Source organism: Papio anubis, chromosome 8, assembly GCF_008728515.1.
Source record: "Papio anubis isolate 15944 chromosome 8, Panubis1.0, whole genome shotgun sequence".
Taxonomy (NCBI): Eukaryota; Metazoa; Chordata; class Mammalia; order Primates; family Cercopithecidae; genus Papio; species Papio anubis.
Window position 1 is genome coordinate 64,031,255 of NC_044983.1, and position 17,114 is coordinate 64,048,368.

At 38.2% G+C, this 17,114-nt stretch overlaps 1 protein-coding gene across 2 annotated transcripts in view; it reads left to right on the top strand.

Annotated features, from left to right (window-relative positions):
- Positions 1–7,467: 7,467 nt before the first annotated feature.
- The window catches only part of C8H8orf34 (chromosome 8 C8orf34 homolog), a 477,522-nt gene continuing 467,875 nt past the window's right edge, over positions 7,468–17,114 (top strand). Inside the window, exon 1 of one of the 2 annotated variants that reach the window (XM_009213159.4) lies at positions 7,468–8,562. In XM_009213159.4, the coding sequence (XP_009211423.2) occupies positions 8,236–8,562 (327 nt within the window). In that variant the 5' untranslated portion in view covers positions 7,468–8,235. The remainder of the gene's footprint in view (positions 8,563–17,114) is intronic. The other variant, XM_003902840.5, reaches the window with a different exon arrangement.

Consider the following 17,114-nt stretch of genomic DNA (forward strand, 5'->3'; position numbering starts at 1 on the left):
CTTAGAGAGGAACTTGCCAAAATTCAAAGCTGGTATGTACCAGAACCAGGATTCAAATCTATGGAAGTCTATTCTGTGTTCTTTTATGTAATGGTTACTCATCGGTGGGCCCTAATTTATATGGGTAGGCTCTAGTAGCCTAGCATCTGACCCTGGGATGATTGAGGCAGAGGAATATTGTCTCCTGGAGTGTGCAGGTCAGATAGACGAGATGTGACCCTGGACTGGTTATTTTTTTCATCAAAGACGATGCTTCCTGAGTTCTTTGTTGTCTCTAAGAATTGACTGGCTCTGGAAGGGGCAGTCTCCATAGCCAGAAAGGTTTTAAGATACTAAAACATTATATTCCAGAGTCTGTAAATTTTAAGTATTCTCCAATATCACTTCTTGTATTCTAAAAAAAAAAAAAAAGAACTGTCAGTAAGAAATTAGTAACAAGTATATTACAATGTGCAAACACCTTTTCATGTTGTTGAAATGTATGAGATTGATCAGTTGCATTATGAGTCCATTAAACAGCATTATTAACTATGCTTCTAGATGCAAATACCTTTGAATGTAAAAACATTACAACAATAATATAAAGAAATTGAAGTGTTACTGGATCCTGACAAAGAGTCTCTCCTTGACCATACTTTATTCAGGCTCCTCTTAATAGTCTTCTCAACTTGACTTCAACTTTTGGGCTGCTTTATCCATCTCTGCATTGCCCAGTTTTAACAAAAATTCTGCTAAATTGGTTTAGCCACAATCCCCCACTTATCCCTAATGTTTCCTCTTAAAAATTTTTCATCCAATGTCTTCTACTCTTCATTTTGGCTATGAAGTCTCACTTTTTCTTGTTGTGTTTTGAGCTGAGCCCAATCTCTGTCCCTTACTGCAAAACCCCATAGCAGTAGTCCCCATATTTATTGCAATGGTCCTGAGTAAAATCTACTTTACATTTTAACAAGTGTCATGAATAATGTATTTTAAACGTATTCAAAACAGTAACAATTGAAACTGGCCCTGTGTAATAAAATAAAATAACAAATATTTTGGAATCAGACTGATTTGGATTTGAATTTTGGCTTTTCCATCAACTAGTTAGGTGTGTTATTGAATGCTATTGACCTCAGTTTTCTCGTCTGTGAAATGCAGAGTGAATTGTAGGCAATCATGGGTCACACACTTGTCAGCAAGTAACTGACCCATATTTCAATCTCAAGTTTCACACCAGAGCCAGTTCAGCTGTTTTCGAGAAAATTACACTCCAAGTGAGATAAAAATGTCAAAGGGCACCTAAATATCAGCACAAGTTCTGAACAAATGCAAAGAAAGATAATTTGTTCTGGGGACCAGAGAGAACACACTTTAGAAAACTTTTATCATATATTTCATTCCATAAGATGCCATTCTGTTGCTGCCTAATTTTAATCTATCATTGGAGGGAGACTATTTTGAAATTAAATATCAGTGAAATGTATAAGATTTGCCATATTTCCTTGTCCTGTTTGAATCCTGAAATATTCTTACTGTCATTGCTTTATTAAAGACATGTGTTTAATATGATGTCATTTTATTAAAGCTAATGATTGAAAAGGAGAAAAAAATGATTTTCTTTTGATAATACTTCTGGCAAATCACATCATATAAGTCAATATGCATTGAGAGTGGAAAATAACCATCCTAAGATATATAAAATCTTGGGTTTGGTGGCAATATGATTTGGTATAAAAATATGCCTAGGAATATGAAGTGTCAAGGGTAAGCTATTACAGACAAAAGAATGTTAGAATATTTTTTAGAAATTGAGTGTAGCAGAAAACATTTTTCATCAACTTCAGTAGGAAAGTGAGTTTGTCTTTAGACATCACAATTGTGCACAAATATTTCAGGCTTAGGCTGCAAGATAAGTGAAACTTCCTTTAAAAAACACAGGAGGGAAGGAATAAAGGAAGAGAAGGAAAAAGAAAAAGACAAAAATGACAAATTGAAGAGGAGAGGCTCAGAGAAAGACATAAAGACAAATCAATGCTGTTATCTTACTGAAACATTTACTACATTTAAGTACTTCAAAAATACTTAGGATTTTTTTAAGCAAAATTAATTATACTTCATTATGCATACATAAAAGGAACTTAAGTATAAATGACTGGGAGAACTTGATTATGCCTCTGAGTTACTTAATAAATTACCAGTATTTAATTCATTCATTCTTTCTTTAATTTGTTCATTCTTCTGTCTCTCCACTCATTCATCCATTCATTCATTGAATATTTGGTTTCCTAATCCTCCCAGACAAAGCTAGTAAATTTAGTTCCTGGTTTTTATGACCCCATCATAAATCTTTTGTGACAGATATATAATAAGTAAGTGTAGTTCCCTGACCTTTGTGGAAACTTAGCATATCCTTGGACATCAGAAAATTATCTGTCTCCCAGGACCGAGACTAACTGAGGGTTGAGGGGTGGGTCTTATCCATAGGTAATGGGCTAACAGCATCTGCTTTGGAAGAAGAGGTTTGCTGACTACTTTAAGTATTATAGTTTCCAGGGTGTTTTTGCAGAAAGCTAAGTCATCCTTCTATTTTATTTTATTTTTAAAATTTAAATATCCTCTAGGTAATGGTGTTTCCACTAATTGTGCTAAAAGTACCTTTAACCCTTAGTGCAGAGGTTGTTGTGACGCGCTTCATTATGACCAAACATTAGCTGGCATTTACAGAGATCTGAGTTTGAGAAATAGGTCCCATGTTGCTTATTCCTTGATAGTGAGACTAGAGCAATAGCACATCCTGTCCTAGGCAGAGTGTCGGGCTCCCCAGGGTGCACACTAAGTAGCACTGTTTTGCCTTACAACATCATCCTTTGTTTGCTTAGTTGCTCTTATTTCCTCCTTCTTTTTAATAAATTCAGTATCATGTTACAGTATCCTATAACAGTTTTCATGGCTGAAGGTTTGTATTTTTCCTTCCAACAAAGACTCTTGAAAAATCAAGACAATATGCTCTCAGAAATTATAAGCAAAAAGTGTATCAGGGATAATAGACTATGGTCAATTAATATCAAGGGTATCTATATAGTCTGATATCTACAGACTTCTTTTAAATGATTCATAACAACAAAAATTAACATGTTATAAAACATATTGACATAAAGTCTTTTAGATGGAGATTGCTTATATACAGTCCACATATTAAAAAATTAAAAAATAAATACTAAAACCTAATAAGTAAAGGTAGAAATTAAAGGGATAGAAATGTAATTGCAGAAGGCCGAATGGCAGGATTTCACAAGCTGGCACCATTATTTGAGCTGTCAATTTAGTAGATCCAGTAAGTTGATATTTTCCACACAGAATCAGGGCAAGACTCAGTGCCTCATGCCTGTAATCCCAGCACTTTGGGAGGCCGAGGCAGGAAGATCACTTGAGGCCAGGAGTTCGAGACCAGCCTGGGCAATATGGTGAAATCCTGTATCTACAAAAAATACAAAAATTACCTGGGTTTGGTGATATGCACCTATAGTCCCAGCTACTCAGGAGGCTGAGGTGGGAGGATTGCAAGAGCCTGGGATGTCGAGGCTGCAGTGAACTATAATTGTGCCACTGCACTCCAGCCTGGGGGACAGAGTGAGACTCTGTCTCGAAAAAGAAAAAAAAAATCAGTTCCAAGGTGGTTGATTAGCTATTATCCAAACTCACAAGAGACAACATATTCATTTAGTATGGAGCCAGAAAGTTACCCTGCTATCCGCTACCCATACTACGTCCTTTCCCGTACCCACACACTGGGGAAGTCGAATTAGTCATCAAAACGCAGCTTGCTCAGAACTAATTCAAAGCAAAGGGAAGTGGTACTCTTGCAACCTTGGTAGTGGGGATTTGGGAGTTTAATACACCACTGGGGTTCAAGATACTCTGCTACTTACTAGCTATGACCTTGGGCAAGTTACTTACCTGGTAAGCATCTCAGTTTCCTCATCTAAAAAAAAAATGGGGATAATAGTAGTACCTACTTCATGATGTTGTTTTGAGAATTAAATGAGTTGAGGGAGTGTATAAAGTGCTGTTATCAATACCTAGTACATAGTAAATGCTGTATGTGAGTCCATTTGCATTAGTGTGAGAGGCATTTCGGGCAAAAATGAAGAAAACTAACTCTCTATGTGCACCTCCCTTTTACGGCCAGATTATTCATATGTGCTGGGTTCCTTGGAAAGATAATTTTCCCTTTTTGTTACAAAGTGGCAAGGTGAAAGAGAAACAGAAAGAGGATAAGTATGCTTCAGGGATAGAAGTCTAAATTCAAGAAATCCATATAGAACATCTCTGCTCTCTGACTTCAATATTTAATTAATTTCAATGGATTACATTGCTAATACTTCCTAACTGGGTCAACTGGACTTCACCATTGTTCCCTCATCTCTCTGAAACCTATCTGTGTAAGGAGCTGTGCAAGGTGTCTTACAAATGGAGTTGGACAACGGCTTTAGTGCATTCTATAAATTGGATTCTGTACATCTGTAAATTATGCTGACAGGCACTTCTATAACACAATGAGGTCAAAACAGTCTCACTGAAAATGGCCTTTTCATACTGTATTCAAGCCAAAAACGGGGAAAGCATCATAAAGGTACCATCGCATATGTGCAGGAAAAAAAGTTGATAAATTCAATCCAAAACAATGGTTACCTTTCAGCCAATATTAAAGGGACTATGTAATACAAATCTTAAAACATACAGTAATAGGATCTTAATTAAAGATATTTTATGAAGAACCTAACTATGTGAAAATATACTGTGTTACACGCTGTAAAGTATAAGAAAATTATTAAGATACAGTTCATGATTTTAGAGAGTTTGCAGTTTAAAAGAGGGACCAAAATATGCACGCAATTGACTAAAGGAAACAAAACAGAGTATAAATGCCATGAGTCAGAGGCAAAGTTTAGACTGAAAGAACATAGCTGGATTGAATTGATATTCTAAAATTCAATTCATTCATTTAATTGCTTTTTCTGAAGTATGTACCATGTGCCAAGTCATGAGACATAGCTGTTCCCACAAAGGGGTGCTAATATCTATAAACTCAAATTTTTGACTAGTTTCCAGGTTACAGGGTAGAGAGGGGAAATAGCTTCAGCTTTAGAGTTAGAAAAACCTGAACTAAAACCTTGTCCTACCAATGATAAATTGGGTGACTTGGGTAAATAATTTGTCATCTCTTAGCTTCATGTTAGAAATCATAGTGTCATCTTTGATTTCCTCCTCTAACCTCACCCTTCATTTACTTAATGAACACATTAGTCCTTAACTATGTCTGGAATCCATCCCATCCTCTTTAACCCTACATCTTAAGTCCTAACAATAACCCCATCATTTGTTACAGATTCTGTTCTGTAGCCTAACGAATCACTTCTCATTATCCACAAGATGTAAGTCTATCATTCTTAACAAGGCATTTAAGACTCTCAATGAGCTGAACTCTGCTTACATTTTTAACCTCACATGATAATAATACTCCTCCACATGTACTTTACATATCTTTAACTACCAGCCTGTTGTGTGTCTCTGTGCCTCCGTACATGCGATCTTTTTTTTTTTTTTTTTTTTTTTTTTTTTAAAGAGATAGAATCTTGCTTCGTTTAGGCTGGAGTGCAGTGGTGCAATTACTGCAACCTCAAACTCCTGGGCTCAGCAGATCCTCCTACCTCAGCCTCATGAGTAGCTGAGACTACTATTTTATTTTTAATAGAGACGAGGTCTTGCTATCCTGCCCAGGCTGCTCCCAAATTACTCGGCTCAGGTGATCCTCCTGTCTTGGTCTACCAAAGTGCTGGGATTACAGGTGTCAGCCACCATGCCCAGCATCTAATGCCATTATTTATATATATGCCGATTGCCTCAACAAGACTAAGCAACTGAGGACAAAGACAAAGCCTTTCACCTTTGAATTCTCAGTCTTAACATAATGCCTGCCATTGAGAAGCTATGCAATAAATATTTATTGTAGTAATGAAGTCATGTTTAGGGATAAGTAGAAAGAACCAAGAAGTGCCTTATGAAGGAGGTAATATTTAATGTTGAACTTGAAAAGCTTTGAAAATATTCCCTGAATTTTAAATGTGCAATTTGGGGATGCTCAGAGTTTTAACATACATAAGTGGGTGTGCATATCCTCATGATGCTCTTCTTTCTTTGTCTCTCTGTCTCTCTCTTTCTTCCTTTCTTTCTTTTGACTGAGTCTTATTGTATGGCCCAGCCTAGAGCAGTGGCGCACTCATAGTTCACTGCAGCTTCGAACTCCTGGGCTCAAGGGTCCTGCTGCCTCAATTTACCCAGAAGCTGGAACTATAAGTGTGCACCACTATGCCCAGCTAATTAAAAAAAAAATTGTTTTAGAAATGGGCTCTTTTTATGTTGCCCAGTCTCGAATTGCTGGCCTCAAGTGATCCTTCCACATAATTGGGATTACAGACATGAGCCTCTACACTTGGCTTAATTCTGTCTTTAAAACACACACATTTTGCCAGCTGAAGCTTTGTCTCTTCTATTCAAAGCCCTAAGTGCAATAGTCTGAGCATGGTGAAGACTTAATAAGTATCTTTATTTCATTTAAAGAAGCATCCTCCTGATGCCTCTTTGAAGAAAAAGACTCTTGATTTCAGGAAGGGTACCATCTTGGTGCCTTATGTGGTATCAAAAATAGTAGGCTTTTTAGCTGGGTGATAGATGGCCTTCCTTATGGCTCTACACTATACCTTTTAGCAAATAGAAATGTTGGTATTCACTCTGTTATTTAATTTATCCTGGACATATTAAAAAATACGTAAGTAAATATACCTTCGAACCACAATGGAAAGCACAAGGCAACCCTGGGCACCTCACTGTTGTTTAATTTAACTCTCCCTAGGCAGAACATATGAGTCCAATTTAAAAGTATTAATGTGGACATCTTTCCACCTTGGATCATGTCCATTTCAGGTTATCAGGGATGGTTAAGCTCCTAGCTATTCTAGCAGATTTCTTATATCTTAATATATGAAATTAACAATAGTTCCTGGGATATTCCACTATTATCTAACTATTACATGTTTCCACATATTTAAAATACAGAAGGAAAGCATGAACACCAATAAAGAAACTATGAGTAACAGAAATTCAGAACACAGTGAAGAAAGAAAGAAAATATATACTGCTGCAGTCAGCTTTTAGGAAAACTATTTCCATCATTCTGAACATCATATTTATTAAAAATAAATCTAATTTTGGCAGCATATCATGATTAGGAGCCAGGGAAATTGTCACTGGGACCTCAGTGTTGTGTTTCACAAGAAAGAGAGCTCTGTGAGGAAGCCTGGGCTATCTGCAAATCTTCGACTCTGAAATCCCTGCATAATAAGAAAGGTATTGGCTAAATTCGAGCAGCTCACGCAGTATCTAGAGGAAACATTGTTAAGTGGGATAGTGTGGCTTCTAAGATGCAGTTATAGGTATACAGACATGACTCAAGGAGTGGATTAGGAAGGCCAACTTCGGAGAGGAGGGCTGGCTCGCTCATTTCTCTTCTCCCTGTCAAATGCTGAAGGGCTAGTTCCAGCCTTTGAGCGCCCGCACTTTGGGAGTTTTCAGCTGGGTTCTCAGGCTGCATTCACCCGTCGACTTGCTCCAGGCCAAGCCAGATTTTGAAAACGAAGGCAACTTCTTTTTTCGCGGCAAACCCTTGAACCCACGAACTTTCTCACAACTCTCTGCCCTTCTCAACCCCTGCGCTAGTGTAGGCAGGGCAGAAGGTGCTGAGGAGAGGCTCAGAAGGGGCGGTGGGGACGATCGCCTTTAGAACTGCATTTGTAGCTGCCAAGGAGTAGCCAACAAGCACCAGATTTATGTGCACTTTGAAAGAAGCACCTTCACCATTGGCTTTTTAAGCGGCGCTGTCGCTAGGGAGCGGCTGGTAGAGCGAGCAGCCTCGGGAAGAAGCCCGGGCTGTTTGTTCCCGTCACCTGGGAGAGCAGGCACACACAGTCGCGCGCGCACGGATACACACACACACGCACGCACAGACGCTGGCGGCGAGTTCGAGCCCCGCGTCCCCTGTCCGCCCGCGTGCGCCCCTCGGCACGGCTCGCCTCCCGCCTCCTGATTCCTGCTGCTGCCGCCCAGAGGAGAAAGGAACCTCTGCTTCGAATTTCCCCACTGCGCCGGGCGCTGCGGCGAGCGGCGAGGGTGGACGCGAGGCGGAGAACGCGATGAATGAGTTCTCCCCTAGCCTCGGAGTTGTCTGAGTTGGCGGCGCTGCGCCCAGGCTTCCGGCTCTCAGCGCCCCACGCGCGCGTGGCTCCCCGGGCTGCCACTCACGGCCGCGGTCGGGGCCAAGCCAGCCACGCAGGGCAGCCGAGGCTCCGGAGCTCCTGTCCCGGCCCCAGTCCGGGTAAAAGGAGGGTTGTCCCCAGCGGAGGTGCACAGCCGCGCGTTCTCCCCGCGCTCTCTCAGCGGTCCTATCTGCTCCCCATGGCGTCTCATCCGCAAACCCGGATCCAGGCTTACCTGGAGAAGAACAAGATCGGTCCCCTGTTTGAGGTAAGGCGCTGGGGAGGAGGGTAGTCCCGTTGTCTTTAGGGGAAGGGGTGCAGTAATGAAAACAGAACACCCCCCATCCCACCCCTCCCAGGGAAGGAGGGCTAGAGAACGAACGCGCGGGAGGGGGCGCCCTGGGGTTCACTGGCATTCGCTCTGTCCCGGCCAGGTGTCCTGGAACGCGGCCGGGCGGGCACTTAGCCAGTTACCTGAACGCAGACAGGTGAGCTTGGGAGGGCCCAGCCTCAGCCTGGCAGCGGAAGTTTGAGCCCTCTGACTGTCGTGCACCTCTCAGCCACATGTTAGTACCCGGGCAGGCTGAGGCAGGCGATGCATACGGATGCACACACTCAGACTGTGTTGCACACACACACTTTCTTTCTTGAATTCACGCTGTCTTGCGTGTTCGTGTTGGATTTTCTTTTTTCTTTTTCTTTTCTTTCTTTTTTTTTTTTTTAATGAGGGCGGTAATAAAACCCGAAAAGGCGGAGGAGGTGCTTAGCAGTTAATACGATTAACTGGAAGAAAGCTGAACTGGTGAGGAGTAGGCTTCAGTAGGTGCGGGCGTGATGAATGAAATTGGCAAACTGAGACTGCCATTGGTCACTGGACGAAAGGAGAGCCCTTTGCACTGCAGACCCCACATGTGTTAGCAGGAGAAAGGGACAGAGAAAGGTTCTGAAAAGCACACACGTATTTATGGAAGGAGACTATAGCTCTGAGCTGGTGTTTTTTTTGTTTTTGTTTTTTTTTTTTTATTTTTTCCTCGCCATTAAAGAATTGACAAAAATACAGTAGAAGAAAGAGCGGGAGGACACGAGAAAATGAGAACAAGAGATTGAAGCTTGGCACCAGCAAAGCGTCCCGGGGGTTGCCAGGGTGCTGGGCAGGGGTGGGGCGTGCGGACCGTGGTCAGAAGTGGAGGCCCTTGGGGAGAGACTCCCATGGTCCCATCCAGTTCAGGAGGTACTGACCGGCGGTGAGAGTTAGCGGGAGGGGCGAGGTGCTCCCGCCTTGCCCCCGCCCCCCACGTCTCCCAGAAGCAGTTGTAGCTGCTCTTGGTCTTGGGTGAGGGCTTGGGGTGGGGATCGGGGGAGGTTACGTGTCAGCGTCTGAGCGAGGCAGAATCGCGGCTAGTGGAAGAGGCTGCATTGGAGATCGCGGAGAACCTAGCAAAGACTGAAGAAAAGCAAGTGAGAACTGCGGAGAACAAAAAAATAATGCGAGTTAATGACCCTGCAAAAAAAGGACGAGGAGGACAAAGGTGTGGTCGAATAGGTCTTTTGGGAGGACTGGCTTCACATAACAAGATTTGCAAGATCTCCCAAGTTTTTCTGCCGAACTTCACCGATGATCTGTCTTGGACGATAGGACCATTGTTTCAAGTGAAGCTCACATTGTGGGGTGCAGAGTCTTACAATTGCTTTGATTCTTTTTTCTGCCAAAAATGTGAACAAAGGCAATCCATGCAAGAGCGAAATAAAATTGATGGAGCTACCAGATTTCTTTGCCTTTAGTTTAATGATTATTGATTATATATAATCCTATATAATTTTTTAAAAGGCAGAAGCATAAACCTTCTGCAACGCGGTGTATTAATTGCATCAAAAGAATCATAAAATAAATACCTTTAGAATGTGTGTTTGCTCTCTACACTCCTAGAGTATAAAGTACAATTAGCCTGACAGAATAAACGAATTGTTTTTAATAAATACTGTTTTCATTTGTTATTTTAAAATCCTCAAGATTCTTTCCAAGTGATAACAACAAAATTAGGAATATATGTAAACTTTCTACAGAATTAGAAAATAAACTCAAATGGATATTTATCAAGTACCCCCTAACCACCACCCTTTAATACTCACCAGCAAGTTCTGCGCTGAAGAATTTTAAGTGACAGCAACATGTCTCATAAAAGCTTTAGGTCCAATCACCAGAAAACAAGCACCACCATGCTTCATATTTTATTGAATACGTATGACATACACTGGCATTAGCTTAGATTGCAGTGGTGAGGAGTGCGTTTTTAAGGTTTGATGTTCACTTTAAATAATCGAAGGGAGAAAAATGGATAATAAATTCTCTTTTACTGAAAGCTGGATGTAACACAGTTCCTTATGCAACAATTTTGATTACGATAGAGCTTGATTTTGAGAGTACAATTATATGTATTTCACAAAATTGGAGGATTTTACTAGCATGTAGCCTATCTTGTTTCATGTTAGAAAACCAGTGAAGAAATGCCACCTGTGAAATGGACATTGTTTACCTAGGGACTGTTCTCTTCTAGGATCTTACTCAATAGTTTTCACAGGAATTGATTTGCGTCAGAGGAGGCGCCCAGCAATCTGAACATATTAAGAAGCAGCAAAAATGTTTGCTACAATTTTAATTTCTGGGCCACGTTTTGAGAAACTGAGCTAAAATCTCCATTTACCACTCACAAATTGAAATTGGCAACTCCATGTCTCGTCATCTATGCTTTGTTGTGTTGAGTCAGTGGGAGCTGACACAGGCTTCTTTCAGTTTGGAAAATATGCAGTATCTGACAATATGTCCCCCTTGTGGATAGTTTAAGTTAGGAATGTTTTAAGAAAACTTAATTGGTGTGAGGTACTTTAAAGATAATCCATGAATGTTATTTAAAACAATAGCAAAAAGTAACCTATTCACTGATATTGAGAATACTTGTATCCTCTTTTTTACCTGTAGGACTTATTTACCTAGTTTGTTTACTTAGTTTATTTCTTACTTAATTTGTTTATTGCTAATATTTTTTGATTTGAGATGCTTATGAAAGTGTTACATGCAGTATGGAGTTTCAAAAATAATTCTAAATTGAAATTAATTTTGTTTCCAGCTGACTTAGGAGAATAAATTTGTACTACTTTTAAATTTCATTGAAGATATTTTGAAGCATTACAAAACTATGCCTAAAAATCATTGCATTAGAATTCTGGACAATGATATTCTGATTAGATAATAGGTAGGTGTAAGATGAAAAATACATTTCACAAACTTTCCAAGTTTTGTAAGATTTAATCGTTTACATCTTACAAAATATATATTTGTGGTATATATAAATATTATATATAGTGGAATATATATATTCCATGTGTGTTTGTATACACACACACACATTTTATATAAAGAAATAGAAACTTTTTAGTTTCTCCCATTCCCATTAAGTAAATAGAATAATTAGTTGAGGATTATTGATTGGAAGGTGCTCAGGGCAGTTATATATCTTGGTCAGGCCTGATCACACTCACAAGAGTGTGAAATCTTAAATTATTAAAAAGCTGAATAGCGGGGATCATCATAAAATCACCATAGAATTTTTAAATCTGTGTACTGAAGATGTGGCAAACCAAAGTCACTACATTTCTCTAAGTGTGTTATGACCCACTCCAAATAGAATGGAATCACTCTATCACCTTCTCTGTTCCACTCAAAGTGCTTCTACTCACATGGTGTAAATTTGCATTAACTGGTTTGGCATATATGTTATGAAGTGGACTTATCAAACTTGTGGTCAAAGCCAGCATCACTTATATATTTTGCTGTTGCGCAGCTAGCTCTTCTCTGGTACCCCGCTGCACATCTTCCAGCCATGTATGCGACCCTGAACTCCGATTTGCTGCCAACCCTCAGCAAGCCCATTATTTCACTTTATTGACCTCCCTGATCATATCTTAAAAATACCTCTTGCTTTTATCAGAGAGCTGTAGTGTGTGTGGAGGTCTCCTTTGGTTGTTCCCCCTCTCATAAGGATCGCACCCTTGAGCTACCTGTTGTTTAATACATGAAAAGAAATATTTTGTCCTATTTAGGCAGGCTTATGATTGTTTAGGGCAGTGGTTTGGGGATAAGAAGGATACTAGTTACTCACTTATGGCCAGAGGTAAAATTCCTCTCCAGAAAGATATTTTAATATTTAAAAATAAGTTGTCATTAATAAAGGTAAAATGTCATTTTAATAAAAATGATTAGGAAAATGCTTTTATTAGAGAAGCAATACAATATAAGCTTGGTACTTATAATATGTTCAACTTAAATATTGTAAATATATTTTTTGGAGTAATGATTGTCAGGTGATCTTCCCCAGTGGTTGAGGTTATGAAGACATTTCCTATATCAAAATTTACATTAATCTTTATAATCTCAGAGCATTTAGAGGCAGAAGACAAAGAAAGCAGTTCCATTTTATAAAATTTTGCCCAGAGTCCAAGTTAAGTGTTGTCATTGATTTACTTCAAAACAGTTTTTTAAAATGTTACTTTAATTGACATGTTTCTATTACCAGCCCATTTATTTTTCATTTCTGCCTTAATGTATTTTATTTTCATGCAGCTTTTAAATAGCTTTCAAAGTGACTCAGAATTCAACTCTAAATAATTCACTATATAACCTTAGAAATAATAATATATACATATACCAATATGGCATCATAACTTTGAAAAAAGAAATAATATTTTGGGCAGGCATGGTGGCTCATGCCTATAATCCCAGTACTTCAGAAGGTTGAGGCAGCTGGATCACTTGAGGTCAGTAATTCGAGACCTAAGACCAGCGTGGCCAACACAGTGAAACCACATCTCTACTAAAAATTCAAAAATTAGCCAGGCATGGCAGTGCACATCTGTAATCGCAGCTCCTCAGGAGGCTGAGGCAGTAGAATCACTTGAACCCAGGAAGTGGAGGTTGCAGTGAGTCAAGACCATGCCATTGCACTCTAGCCTGGGCAACAGAGCGAGACCCCATCATAAAAGAAAGAAATAAATCATATTTTTAATGTTTGTGGATTTTTAATCCACACAAATTTTTAATGTGATCAATGGAAATATTAGACTACAAAAATAACATAGGCTTTCCTACCCCACCTCTTTTCTTTTTTTGGTGATTCAATTAAGAAGCCATGAACCATACAAAGAGAATAGCTAAGACCCATATGACAAGGATAGCTAAGTTGGGAGTTCACCTGGAAAGTATCGGAGCATGATTAAAGAAAGGGGCTGAGTGGGCAGTGGCCTGGCAGGGTCAGAAGATTTGTTACATACAAGGTGGGGGCAGGGTATTGAGAAAATAATTAAATATATTGAAAATATATTGAAAAAATATATATTCAAGTCAACCTTCTTTCTAATGGACATAGGAGTCACAGAGATAGCATAGGGAAAGCTAGAATGAACCTTGTTGTGTTGAATTGAAATTGGAGGTGTTGGTGTGATCTCATGACTTTCAATAATAGAAATATGTGTAGATGTAATAGAAATAAATATATATTTATAAGTATTTACATATACTTAAGGGCATATACCTACATTTACTTCCCAACTTTGTCTACTGGAAGGGCCTGGGAATGGCAACATCCTGGTAACAATGAGCACACCTAGCACCCACATTTTGGTTTCTAAATACCGTTCTCCAGTAAGTAGAACCAGGTGTCCTTGAAGAAATGGTTGACTCCAGGTTTGGGGCTAAGCAAGGTATAGAGTATCATATGTCAAAAAGTAAGGAAGAGCTCAAAGAATAGTAGGTGTGTATCAAACGACACAGAGGAGGTGCCTACCCCTAAGACATCTTGAGGGTCAAAATCAAAAATGATAGTAACAGATTATTTTACTGAATAAAATAGGAATATTTTACTTCACTGGGATCTAATGGAATGTGGAATGTGCTCAATTCATGGGGAGAAGAGACAGCATTACCTTATAGTAGAATGCCAACTAGTGAAAGTAGAAGGATGATGGAATTAGAAAATCACTACTTGGCAACCATCTGAAAGATAATTCAGGCAAGAAACATTAATCAGTACTAAAATCAATGGGTAAAAGTTGGATAAACAATGAGGTGTTACATAATCTCTAAGTATCTGCCTACAAAATACTTGTAAATTACAAAGGGAAAAATTAACTTTACAGTAAAGAAACCAGGCCAACACTACTTCGTTCAAGTGATGAGATAAAGCAATATTGTATGCCCATGGTAGGATGCATTTAAAACAACACAGCATTGTTTTGTGATTTTCCTGACAATCATGTATAACCTGAATTGAATAATGAGAAAATATCTCATAAAGCTAATAGAGAAAATTTATAAAGTAACTTTTCTAGAGTTTTCAAAAATGTTACAGTCATGAGGGTCAAGAGAGGCCTCAGACTGAAGGGACATGACAACTAAGTGCAAAATATGGTTCTAGATATAATACTTCTGCTATGAAAGAGATTATTGGGAAAGTTGACAAAATTTGAATGTGGTCTCTATGTGAAGGGAATAAGGAATTATTTGTATTGTTCCTAAACTTTTACTATTAATTTAAAATTATCTCAAAAGAAAAATTACTAAAAATAATTTAAAAGAGCACCTATGAAATCAGTATTTGCAAAACAGTTCACCCACTGGGTTTCTTTAAATAGTAAATTATGTGAATGTAGTTAAGAATTTCATCAATGTTTATACAAGGAAGTGGCTTATACAATAAATAGCTAAAAATCTGAGTAAAGAAAATGCGCAATTCTGGTTAACTAAGCATATGCATTTTCCTCTTCTCCCTCTAAGAATCATTTTGAAATATCTGAAAAAAGTATTTAAACAATAAATGCATGAGAGTGCTGAAACACAAGAAAGAGTGCTGAGAGAGACACTTTCTCCTTTGTGTACAGAATTTCTTCATTACGAATGGTGGCATCTTCTTTGCACCTATATATAGTCAGTGACCCAGAGTGAATGATGTGTTTTCTTAGTTTTTCTGCTGCTATTACACAGTGCCTTTATTTCTCACAGTTCTTGAGACTGGGAAATCCAGGATCATGGTACTGGCATTTGATCTGGTGAGGGCCCTCTTACTTTGTCCTCATGTGGCACAAGGCAGAAGGGCAAGCTAGCTGAACACTGTATGAAGCCTCTTTTAAAAGGGCTCTAATCCCATTAATGAGGGAGCAGCTTTCTTCGTCTGATCATCACTTAAAGACCTCACTTATAAACCCCCTGAGATTGGCAACGCATGAATTCTGAAGGGGCCACTTTCAAACCAGAGCAGGTGTGGTGAAAATATTGTTTGGAATTTCCTGGAAAGTACCTTAAAATGCATTGTCTCAGTTGGAACAGGTTCCTCATATGCTCTTCCTACTGTCTAGAAGCCTGTTTGTAACTCCTCTTCTCCTTACTCCTTCTGCATCTTCAGGCAACAACTGATCTCCTTTTTGTCACTGTGGATTAGGTTTCATTTTTTAGAGTTTCATGTATATGGAATCACACACTATGCATTTTTTTGGTATATCCTCTTTAATATCATTAAGTTAATAATTATTAACCTAATTATTTTAATATTCATCCATGTTGTAGCATGTTACCAATTTTTTATTTCTTTTTATTGCTGAGTTGTATTCCATATGGCTATGTGCATTTTTCTTATGTAAATACCTGGAGTGGATTGACTGAACTACATGGTAGGTATATGTTAAATTTTTAAATAAACTAGCTATTAAAGTGGATGTACAATTCGACATTTCTGTGAACAGTTTATAGGAGTTCCAGTTGTTCCATATCCTCACCCAATCTTGGTATTGTCAGTCTTTTTAGCCAGAAACTCATTAGCCATTCTAATAGGTTTGTAATGATATCTCATTGTTATTTTGATTTTACTTCCCTGATGTCTAATGAGATGAATTTTCTTTTCTTGTGATTATTTGCCTTTCATATATCTTTGGTGATGTGTCTGTCCAAATATGTTGCCCATTTTTATTTGGGTTGTTTGGGGTTTTAAGAATTGTATCTTCTAGGTCCTTTTCACTTTCATATAAATTTTAGGATCGTTTTGTTAATTTTCATATAAAAATACCTGCTGGAATTTTGATTGGGATTGTGTTGAATTTATAGGTGCTGTTAGGCAGAATTGACATCTTAAGAATTCTACATAGTCTTAACAATTCTACATAGTCTTAACAATTTTCTACATAGTCTATGTAGAAAATTAGAGGGGATCTACAAAAAAGATACAAAAAATAATATGTAAGTTTATTAAGGTTTTAGATGCAAAGTACAAAATCAATTACATATTTATGTTCAAGCAAACAACCATCAGAAGTTAAAATAGTAAAAGTACCATTTATAATGGTATTAAAATATGAAATACTTAGGAATTAAATTTTTAAAAGATATATAAGACCCCTATACTAACATGTATAAAAACTCTTGAAAAAATTAAAGAATATCTAAATATCTAAATAAATGAAGAGATGTACTCTTATTTATGACTAGGAAAACTCAATACTCTTAATATATTGAATTATATATGCTACCTGACTTCAACAGTCATTAAATCAGTTATAAGTAAAAGGCAGTGCAGTATTGGTGTAAATTGAAATGGATTATTACCTAAATGTAAAACCTTTTTTCTTCTCAAAGAAAGTGCAGGAGATAATTTTTGTGAGCTTGGGATTTGAAAATATTTCTTAAATATGACAGAAATATATAAACTGTAAAAAAATCAATAAAATGGACTTATTTAAAATTAAACATTTGTTCTTCAAAAGACATTGTTAAGAAAATGA